Raw genomic sequence first — 10,514 nt, forward strand, 5'->3', positions numbered from 1 at the left:
ACACATGAGGTGAATCGCTCGTGAGTGTGCACAAAGAAGCACACACGGGGTCATAGGTATGTGCAGGTGTGTGCACACGTTTGGGGACACACCTGCACCCATATGTCCTTCTGTTGGCTGGCCTGTCTGGTCTGTGGCATTCGACAGCATTGACCACCTCCACCTTCTGGAAGGCAGCGGCTCCTGGGATGGCTCTCTCTCTTGGATCTTCCCCTACTTCTCTCACCACTACTGCTCAGCCTCCTACACACACCCCCAGCCCCTCCCCCACTGGCCCTTAAGTGTCTGGTCCCCAGAGGGCCATCTCAGTCCTGTTCTTCTCACTTTGGGCACTGTTGAGTGCCTTCATCAGAACCACAGCAGAGGCCAGAAAGTTTGCAAGCCTGGGTGTCCTCAACCTCACCCTCCAGACCTACAAAGCCTGCCAGAGCCGTGGCTTCGAGGTCTTCCCCCAGATAAAAATCCACCCTCCACCCTCCTCTCTGACCCGTGGCCATGGTGTCGGCTCAGACCCCTCCACCTTTTCTCTGGATCTTGTTGCCACAGGGAGCCCTCCTTGGGTCCCTGTGAACAGAGGGGGGCCTACACAGACAGATAGCTAATAAATCCGCTATCCGGTCTTAACTGTGGAATCAAAGTGGTAGGGATATGAGTATTTGTGGCAATTCCTTTCACGTTTTCTTTGCTTCAAAATTTTCATGAGATACCGGGGAAAACTCAGACTCCTTCACGGAGACAGGAAGGTCCCCTACCATCTGGCCACTGCCTCCCTCTATAACGGTGGAAGGTCCCCTACCATCTGGCCACTGCCTCCCTCTATAACGGCATCTGCCACCACTCCCATGTCCCCTTCCCCAAAACCATCCAAAATTTCGAAGCCACTGGGAAGAGTTGGGGTATTTCATTCCTCTGCACCCACGATCTTGCTGTTCCCCATTCCCAGAACGTTTTTCCCTGTGTTCTTCCTCTCAAACCCCTGTGTGCCGCTCAAACTCCTCTCAAGCGATGCCTCCTCCAGGAAGCCTTCCCTAAGCGAGTTCCCAAAGCTCCTTATCTGGTTCCCTTGCCTCTCTCCCAGCTCACCAAAGGTCTGAGGGGCCCCCCCGCGGAGAACTGGTTTTGTAGCTATGCTGCCTCACCGGAGACCTGGCCCCAGGACTCTGGATCACAGAGGATCACTAATTTCTCCCCTAAGAAGACGTGTCCTCAGGCTGTTCCTCTGCGTGTGCGTGAAAAACACACTTAGCTGGCTGAGCGGATCCCGGTGCTAGATCGGACAGACCAACCTGAGGAGGCCGGTGGAGCCCCAGGGCCTGCAGGAGGGGTCCCGCAGCCAGGAGTGGCGGCCCCCCTCCCGAGGAAGAGGTCCAGGCTAGGGTAGGGAAGAAGGCGGGGCCTGAGGCTGTGCTCGTCGGTGTCCCGGGCTGGGGACGGAAGTTGCTGAAGTACCATTAGTTTCAGTTTTGTTTCTCTCTCAGGCACCCAGCCACAGCAGCGTCCAGACCTCGGGGGTACCCCCACTCCCCATCCTGGAGGCCAAGGTCAGCTCAGGCTTGGTAAGGAGGGCCGGGGAGGGCACCTGAAGGAGGAGCTGAGCTGGAGGGAGTGGGGGGAAGGGAACGGGAGGAAGAAGAGGGGGGAGGGGGGAGGGGAGGGACCCGGAAGGCGGGAGGAGAGGAGTGGGTGGGCGGGAGCACCCCACCAGCTCCCCACTCTGGGACCAGAGGCCTCACACCCATGTGGGAAAGACCCCCTCTCTGTGGCCTGTCCTCCCGGCCCTCACCCCCAGAAGTTTGGGGGTGACCCCTCCCCCCCACCATCGGCAGTCCCTTCCTGGAGGATTTCGCCACTGTGCTGGCATCTGGGCAGGGGGGGTCACAGATGCACCCACACAATTCAGAGGCTTCTAGGAAAGCAGACAGGCAGCAAGGCCTCTGGGAGATGAAACTCTGGCCCTGGAGAGCCCGAGGTCTAACAGCTGGAAGGAGAGAGGGGCAGCCCCCTCCCCACAGCCTGCCTTCCTTCTGCTCCAGAACCCCTACCAAGTTAGTTCGGCAGGCAGTGGGGCCCCCACAGCCCCTGATGCTGCTCCCTGGGTCTAGAAGACCAGTGTGTGGGGCTGCAGGAACCGGGGCCCCTTATCCTGCCCCAGCTGCCGGGAGTCAAGGCCTGTGTCCCTTTTCTGCCCCCCCCCCCCCGCCCCACCTCAGCATTCTGCACACGGGGTGGGGGTGGGGGCGGTTAGGCCACACTTGCTCCAGGCCTGTCCGCCCAGTGCTGAGCATTACCCTGTCCTTCCCCCAGGCTGGGCTTCCTGATCTCATTTCTCACGGCCCTAGGCACCAGGCAAGCAGGTGGTTCCTCTTGCGTACCTCCGACTGCATAGCTCAAAAGCAAGTGGCCACACGCCCTGGGAAACCAGAAGATTTCCTGGCCATTCAGGTGAGACCCCCAGACCTGGCAGAGTTTGAGGATGTTGGCGGGGGAGGCAGAACAGTAGGCTGGAGGGACCGTGGAGGCACCCTCTGCCCTCTGACCCTGAGCCCTCTCTTGCAGCATGGTTTCCCAGGGATCCTCACCCTCCCTCCTGGAAGCCCTGAGCAGCGATTTCCTAGCCTGTAAAATATGCCTGGAGCAGCTGCGCGCTCCCAAGACATTGCCCTGCCTGCACACCTACTGCCAGGACTGCCTGGCCCAGCTGGCCGATGGCGGCCACCTGCGCTGCCCTGAGTGCCGCGAGACCGTGCCCGTGCCGCCTGCGGGTGTGGCCGCCTTCAAGACCAACTTCTTCGTCAACGGGCTCTTGGATCTGGTGAGGGCCCGAGCTGGCGGAGACCTGCGCGCGGGGAAGCCTGCCTGTGCGCTGTGTCCCCTGATGGGGGGGGCTGGCACCGGGGGGCCGGCCACGGCCCGGTGCTTGGACTGTGCGGACGACCTATGCCAGGCGTGTGCCGACGGCCACCGTTGCACCCGGCAGACCCACACCCACCGGGTAGTGGACCTGGTGGGCTACAGGGCAGGCTGGTATGACGAGGAGGCCCGGGAGCGCCAGGCGGCCCAGTGCCCCCAGCATCCTGGGGAAGCCCTGCGCTTCCTGTGCCAGCCCTGCTCCCAGCTGCTGTGCCGCGAGTGCCGCCTGGACCCCCACCTGGACCACCCCTGCCTCCCCCTGGCCGAGGCCGTGCGCGCCCGGAAGCCCGGCCTGGAGGAGCTGCTGGCGGGTGTGGACAACAACCTGTCGGAGCTCGAATCCGCCCGGATGGTGGAAAAGGAAGCCTTGGCCCGGCTGCGGGAGCAGGCCGCGAGGGTGGGGACCCAGGTGGAGGAGGTGGCCGAGGGGGTGCTCCGGGCCCTCCTGGCCCAGAAGCAAGAGGTGCTGGGGCAGCTACGCGCCCACGTGGAGGCTGCGGAGGAGGCCGCTCGGGAGAGACTGGGGGAGCTGGAGGGCCGGGAGCAGGTGGCCAGGGCCGCGGCCGCCTTCGCCCGGCGGGTCCTCAGCCTGGGCCGCGAGGCTGAGATCCTCTCGCTGGAAGGGGCGATTGCCCAGAGGCTCCGGCAGCTGCAGGGCTGCCCCTGGATGCCTGCGCCGGCCCCCGGCCTGCTGCCCCGGCTGGAGCTCCATCCTGGGCTCCTGGACAAGAATTGCCACCTGCTACGGCTCTGCTTTGAGGAGCAGCAGCCCCAGAAGGACAGTGGGAAAGACGAAGCTGGAGGCCAAGGAGGGGATGAAGCTCAGAGCCAGACAGAGGGGGGAGCCAAGTCGGAGAGACAAGGTGGAATCCAGCCCCAGAGCAGGGATGGTGCTAACACCCCAAAGGAGAACAGAGCCCAGACGCCCCAGGAAGAGGGAGCCCAGACCCCAAAGGAGGAGAGAGCCAAGACGCCCCAGGAAGATGGAGCCCACACCCCAAACGAGGGCAGAGCCCAGACACCCCTAGAAGATGAAGGAGCCCAGACCCCAAGGGGCAGCAGATCCAACAAGAAGAGGAAGTTCAAAGGCAGGCTCAAGTCCATTTCCCGGGAGCCCAGCCCAGCACCTGGGCTAAACCTGGAGGGCTCCGGCCTCCTCCCCAGGCCCATTTTTTCCTGCAGCTTCCCCACACGCATGCCTGGAGACAAGCGGTCTCCTCGGATCACAGGGCTCTGTCCCTTCGGCCCCCGGGAGATCCTGGTGGCCGATGAGCAGAACAGGGCACTGAAGCGCTTCTCCCTCAGTGGTGACTACAGGGGCGCGGTGCCCGTCCCTGAGGGCTGCTCCCCGTGCAGCGTGGCCGCCCTGCAGGGGGCAGTGGCCTTCTCGGCCGGCGCGCGGCTCTACCTCATCAGCCCCGACGGCGAGGTGCAGTGGCGCCGGGCCTTGAGCCTCTCCCAGGCCAGCCATGCCGTGGCCGCGATGCCGAGCGGGGACCGGGTGGCCGTCAGCGTGTCGGGCCACGTGGAGGTGTACAACATGGAAGGCAGCCTGGCCACCCGGTTTATCCCGGGGGGCAAGGCCAACAGAGGCCTGCGGGCTCTGGTGTTCCTGACCACCAGCCCCCAGGGCAATTTTGTGGGGTCCGACTGGCAGCAGAACAGCGTGTTGGTCTGTGACGGGCTGGGTCAGGTGATCGGGGAGTACCGGGGGCCAGGCCTGCACGGCTGCCAGCCAGGCTCTGTGTCTGTGGATAAGAAGGGCTACATCTTTCTGACCCTTCGCGAGGTCAACAAAGTGGTGATCCTGGATCCGAAGGGGTCACTGCTCGGTGACTTCCTGACGGCCTATCACGGCCTGGAAAAGCCCAGGGTGACCACCATGGTGGATGGCAGGCACCTGGTTGTGTCCCTCAGTAATGGGACCATCCACGTCTTTCGGGTCCGCCCTCCTGATAGTTAAAGGGCTAGGACTGGGGAGGGCCTGGGGTGGGGGAGGGGTGGGGGGAGGACTGTGGGGAGGGGTGAGGGAGGCGAAGTTGCCTGGGATGTGGTGGCGGAGGGCATTTTTCCGGAAGGCAGGGGCTAGCAACCTTTCCGTGTGACGTGCCAAACTGCTAATCCGTCTTCGGGTGCGCAGGGATGAGACCAAGGGCGGTGGTGTGACCACGACTCTCAGAAACAGGGGTGGGGGGGTGCGCCAGGAGCTAGCTGTGCCTCCTGCTTTTTGTGGGGGCCTGTCTGCCTCCACCACAGGTTTCTGAAATTTGTAAGCTTGGGCTGATTTGCATTCTTCGAGACCATTCCTCATGGAATGGCCCGGGGAAAGTCTGTGTGTGTTGGGGGGGGTTGCGGGGGGGTGCGCTGGCAGAAGGATGCCTCCGAGCCAAGAAAGGCTCAGAGGATGTCAGGCATGTGCCAGATTCTGGAAGAGAGCTGAGAACCCAGCTTCCCCTGAGACTATAACAGGGGCCGGGCCAGATCACAAGAGGCCAGGGATTTTGATACAGCTGCAGCCAGGAAGTAGAGATCCTTGGGTCAGAGTGGCCCCCAGCTCAGTACAGAAAAAAATCTGGCCTTCGTCTGGCTGAACTTGAGGGGAAGGGATGGGCCCTTAGATGTGCCATTATTGCTGAGGAGAACAGCCTCCCCCGAACCCTGGAGGCCAGGTGTGGGACTGTGGGACCAAAAAAGCAGCTGGAAAACCTGAGAAGTCAATAGTAGGGCCGGGCCGGGAGGAGGAATGAAATCCACAGGGGAGGATTTTGCATGGCACAGGGCAGCGCCAGAACCAAGGTGGTCGTGTCAAGCCAGGAGCTGTCACGAGATTAGCAAAGGGAATTTAATGTAGGGATAGTGGATGATGGAATGTTCATGAGAACAAGAGGGATTTGGGGCAAGTCCAGAGGGAAAGTGCAGGGCATTCAGAGTGGGGGAAAGAAACCCCTTTTCTGGGGAGGTCATTGTTTGTTCATTGAGGGGATACGGGAAATCGTCAAGTTCAAGCAGACAGATTCAATTACATAAAAATTTCAAACGTTTGCATGGAAAGAGTAATGAGAAATGAAAGGAGGCCAGTCAAGAGGAGGAAACTATGTCGAATTGGGCTGAGTAAGAGCTGAGCCTCCAGTAGAAACAGTGACCGAGAGATGTACTTGGTTCCAAAGACCAAACGGGCTGGCACGGCACCCAGGAGGAAACGCACGCAGGCCAGCGCCAGGAAGCCAGCAAATAAAGTCAACCCCTTGCATTCGCCAAAAATACATTGAGAAATTATGTCGTGGAGTGATAGACTCCCGGCGCCACGGAGAGACGCGTTTTGGAGAGCCGTTTGGTAATCCTCGACCAAGGTAGAAAGAAATGACGATAAGACTAAGTTATCTCACTTTGGGGAATACGTTCTGGGAAAATAATTCAAAAGAAAGAAAGTATTTGCACAGAGATATTTGTGGCCACTTCTATGTCAAGTCATTGGCTGGAAACTGCTCGGCTGTGGGGGACAGCCAAGTAGACTGTGGTCTGTTAGGACCGTGAGCTGTTGCCTTCACATATAACAACTATGAAAACTATTTTGAAGAACGTGGTGCTGTGTGATGCAATTATAGCCAAGTAGGGAGAGAGAGAGAATTTGGAATTATGATCACGTAATGGCAGGAACAAGGTAAAAGTACATCTGAACAGTTATTGAGTGGAAATAGGTTCAACATTTGTAAATAGTGATTTGGGACACTGGGTTCTGGTCCTTCCGTGCTGCTACCCATATAGGCACATTTCTATTTCAGTTATAACTGACCATCAGATAACACATAGGCTTGAATAGTTACTTCGAAAGCATAACCTCTAGAGATGATATTGGAGAAGAGCTACTGGGTTTGCAAGTGAATGTATCCGTGCAAACGAGACTGGCCGCAAACGAGACTGGCCGGCGGAAGGAAGAGGCAGAGAGGCGGGGGTCAGGATGAGAATTCCAGGCTGGCCGGAGCCCCAGCAGGGAGGAAGGGCCACGGGAGCAGAGACCTGTTTGGTGACTGACCGAGGAACCTGCCCGGGGGAGGTATGCAGAGGTCGGGGAGTCTTCCGGCGTGATCAGATCATTGTGGGGTGTGCACAAGGCAAGGGAAGGTGCTGTTGAGTTCGCCCACTAATTCAGAGCAGAGTGGTGTTTCTAGGGGACCAACTAGTAATCGGGTTGTTGTGTGGGGGTGGGGCGGGGGCAGTGTCTTCTCTTTGCAGTTCTTTTGGCAGAGAGCATAGTGATGGCTCATAGCAGGTGCTCATTGAACGTCTGCGAAATGAATTAATAGCTAGAAGAAGCACAGGAGGGTGGGAAGACTCTTTCCAGAGGTTTCCCACCTCAGATGTCTAAGCCCGGGCCAACCAAGTGGTCCAAAACCTTGGCTTGTGGGAAATCTCTGGTAGGGGACACTGTGGACACAGGCCACCATCTGCCTCCCAGGGGGTGGCCCAGCTGGGTCACAACAGAGATGAGACAGGGGTGTCTTGCTTGTTTGTGAAGGGGGACCCGGTGAGTCATAGGCTCTGAGAGATCGTATACCTTCAGGTTAGAAAAACCGTTTTTGCAGAATGGCATGGGAACCGTGGGAACGTCACCTGAGAGAATCCCACAGATACGTCAGGGCTGCAGGGACCATGTGACTTTCCAGGAAGCTGTAGGAATCCTGGAAGGCCTGGCACTGGAGGACTGACGGAAGTACTAACTTTTCTTCACTAAAGGGCAGAGGTAGCAAGGCACAGAACACTGGCAAAAGGTGAAACGGAAGGAAAGTGCAGCATTGTGTGTAATTTGGGGGGTAAAATCCCCAGCACCTTAACCGTGACCTAGGGATCCTACTTGGCACCACGAGGAAGTTCTTGGTTAAACTACAGATGTTAAGAAATCAGGAACATCCTGAAAGATACACACACACCCCCAACGCACGCACACAGCCCCCGCATTCGACTATGACCATTAACTTGATCAATCCTTCCATTTCGTGTTTGGAACTTTCCAGGTTGTGCTTATACTGGTGAAAGAAGCATGCCGTTCAGGTAGAGAGAGAGGGAGTAGAAAACCTCTTCCATAGTCTTTGTGTCTAATAAAGGAAGGGAATGAGGTTGCAGAGACCTGGGCTCCTCCACGAAATAGCGGTGTGATCTTAGCTAGCTTCCTAACTTCCCTGAACGTCAGTTAGGACCTCAGTGAAACGACCACAACAGGCCTCATGCCCACCTCACAGGGTTGTTCGTGAGTCCTGGGGGAGGAGCACGGGGAAGTGCTTTGTGCACCATGAAGTTCAAGGCCGAGGTACGGGTTAGGCACAGGCTCAACCGATCTGTCCTGACCTAACACAGACTCTTCCATCGGCGTAAGTCTGCACGGGGGTGTAAGTTGAGGTCAAAGCTCAAGAAGGTCCGTGTAGAGCTGTTTCCTGCTTCTCCTTTGGAGGAGGTGTTTTGTTTTGCTTTGTAGCAATTATTTGCAGAAGCCATCTGTGTAAGACACAGCAGTAACTGTAGGAGCAGAAGGGACCAATGGCCAGCTTGCTAAGACTCAGTCCTGTTCCTAAAAGCCAGCTGGGACCCAGCCTGTGCCAAGGAAGGACTGATAACCATAGACACTTAGGAAAAGTTCAAAACGGCAAGCATGGCCCGATCTTTGGATAATTTAGAGGAAATATAATTTGGGAGGGACTAGCTCTCCTGTCATTGTAATCTTGTTATTACTGTACCTATAAATCCATTTCATTCTAACACAAGCTACAGAGATAGAGCTAGAGGTCTGAGAGGGAAGTCAGAAATCTTCCATGGAAATCGGTGAGGTTGGTGATCTGGGCTGGGCAGGATCCGATAGGTGGGTGCCAAGAGTGAGGTGTTTGACCATCTGTCCGCAGCAGGGTAGCTGATGGCTACGGCTCTCCTGCAAATGAAGCGGGAGATTGGACAGGGCACAGAGGTCTGCTTTGGCGTGGACAGCAATTTTGGACCTGTTGGGGCAGAGAGCGGCCGGGACCTACTTGGGAAGATGTTCCTAGCAGAGAAGGACCAAATTCAAACGCAGGCTTAGGGACACAGGTAGCTTGACTGAAGATAGCAGAACCGGCCTGCCCAGCTGGTTCGTGAATATTGTTTAATGAAATGGATCAGGACAGGAGCAAAAATAGGTTTTCCAGGGACCACGGATGGCCTTCGGTAAGAGAGTGGGGTAGGTACGGTGGGGTCAGGGCAGGACCTCACCTGAAGCCCGAGGTGAGGAGCCTTCGGGACCAGGTAGAGAAGGGCCTGTATATAAAGATGCGATTAGGAAGGAGCTTTGGGGAGATTTGGGAAGCAACCTGACTTGTCTCCAAGAGAGTCTGAACTGGTTGGCTTAGCAGCCAAGAGAGATGGGTTTGAAAACAGAATTGGGACCTCAGTACCCATGGCGTCAGCCCAGCAGATTTGTCTTAGTTGCCATGGGCTGAAGAGTCTATGTGGGACGCTTTCTTTCCTTTGTGTAATTCCTATCTTTATTCTGTTTCTTAATAAATTCTTTTGAAAAAAAAAAACGTGAACCTTCTCTCAGATGGATTCATGGCCATGGGGAACAGTCAACACTAGAACCCGGAGGGCGAAAGGCCCCGGATGTCATGATTGTCCTGCTATAGCTCCAGAGATGCCAACACACAGTCCTTGGGGGACGCTGCAGGAGCAGGGTGATCGCCACAGTCACCGTGTGTGGTCTCCTACTCCCCACCACTCCCTCCTATAGAGGGAGGGGCCCTCTGGGCAGAGACATGGACAGATCTTCCAGGCTGACCCCTGGAGGGAGCCAGCAGGTGACCTGGCTCGGCGGGACTGCATGTGGGCACACACAGGTGGGGTACGATTGCATGAAGGGGTGGGGTGGGGGGAGGCGGGCGAGGGGCCCAGGTCAGGGTGGCTGTGCCCGCCTACCACTGGTCTCTGCTTGTTTTCTGGTTTGGAGGAACCAAACAGGCAGCTCTGGGCACCTTCTAGCATGCACGGTGGGCCCGGCAGGGCTGGGAGGCATCGGGGCTCTAGGGATGTCTGCCTACTGGCCAGCCCAGCCGCTCTGACCTTGTCTCCAGAGCCTTGGCACCAGCTGTGCCAAGCCAGGAGGGAAAGGCACTTCACCCGCACAACCTCAGGCCTCCCCATGGAAGACAGAATAGCAGTTACAGAGCACCCGTCTACCTGTGCTTCCTCCCCATCGGCTTCCAGAAGCCCCAACTCCTACAAAGTAGACATCATTAACGTGATTGGACAGGGACCCCGAAGGTGGGGACGCTTGCTCGGTTGGGATTCTGACTCCAACCCGCTCCGACTCCCAAGCCCGTGTCCCTCTTCCTGCATCCGTCAATGACAGCTGAATGGAAGGCGATGAGAGGTTCTTTCCTAAGCTCACAGACCAGGCCCTTGTCCCTATAATAGGTCTGGAATCTAGACACAGGAAGGGAAACTCAGAGATGCTTCTGAGCATCCCACCGTCTACAGCTGACCGGCGGGGGTGGGGACGGGGCGCCGGGCTGGGGGTGGAGGCAAGATGGAGAATTAGAGAGAACTGAGAATGTTTTGAGTGGCTTGGTGGGGAAGTAGGGGGTGGC

General features: G+C 57.6%; 1 protein-coding gene across 4 annotated transcripts; it reads left to right on the forward strand.

The window, feature by feature from the left end:
* The first annotated feature begins 1,284 nt into the window (after positions 1–1,284).
* TRIM56 (tripartite motif containing 56) lies at positions 1,285–9,455 on the forward strand. Of its 4 annotated transcripts, none has more exons than XM_059155681.1 (3): positions 1,285–1,556; positions 2,305–2,442; positions 2,557–9,455. In XM_059155681.1, the coding sequence occupies exon 3, from the start codon at positions 2,558–2,560 to the stop codon at positions 4,871–4,873; it is 2,316 nt and encodes a 771-aa protein (XP_059011664.1). In that variant the 5' UTR covers positions 1,285–1,556; positions 2,305–2,442; position 2,557; the 3' UTR covers positions 4,874–9,455. The 4 variants fall into 4 exon arrangements, with proteins under 4 accessions (XP_059011664.1, XP_059011665.1, XP_059011666.1 ...); XM_059155682.1 differs by having other exon boundaries at positions 2,340–2,442; XM_059155683.1 differs by having other exon boundaries at positions 1,285–1,541.
* Positions 9,456–10,514: the final 1,059 nt, after the last annotated feature.

The sequence above is a fragment of the Mustela lutreola genome, chromosome 17 (genome assembly GCF_030435805.1).
Source record: "Mustela lutreola isolate mMusLut2 chromosome 17, mMusLut2.pri, whole genome shotgun sequence".
NCBI classification, from domain to species: Eukaryota; Metazoa; Chordata; class Mammalia; order Carnivora; family Mustelidae; genus Mustela; species Mustela lutreola.

Excerpts from the sequence above, each read along its gene's own strand:
- TRIM56 (XM_059155681.1), top strand. The coding sequence starts at position 2,558 with ATGGTTTCCCAGGGATCCTCACCCTCCCTCCTGGAAGCCCTGAGCAGC.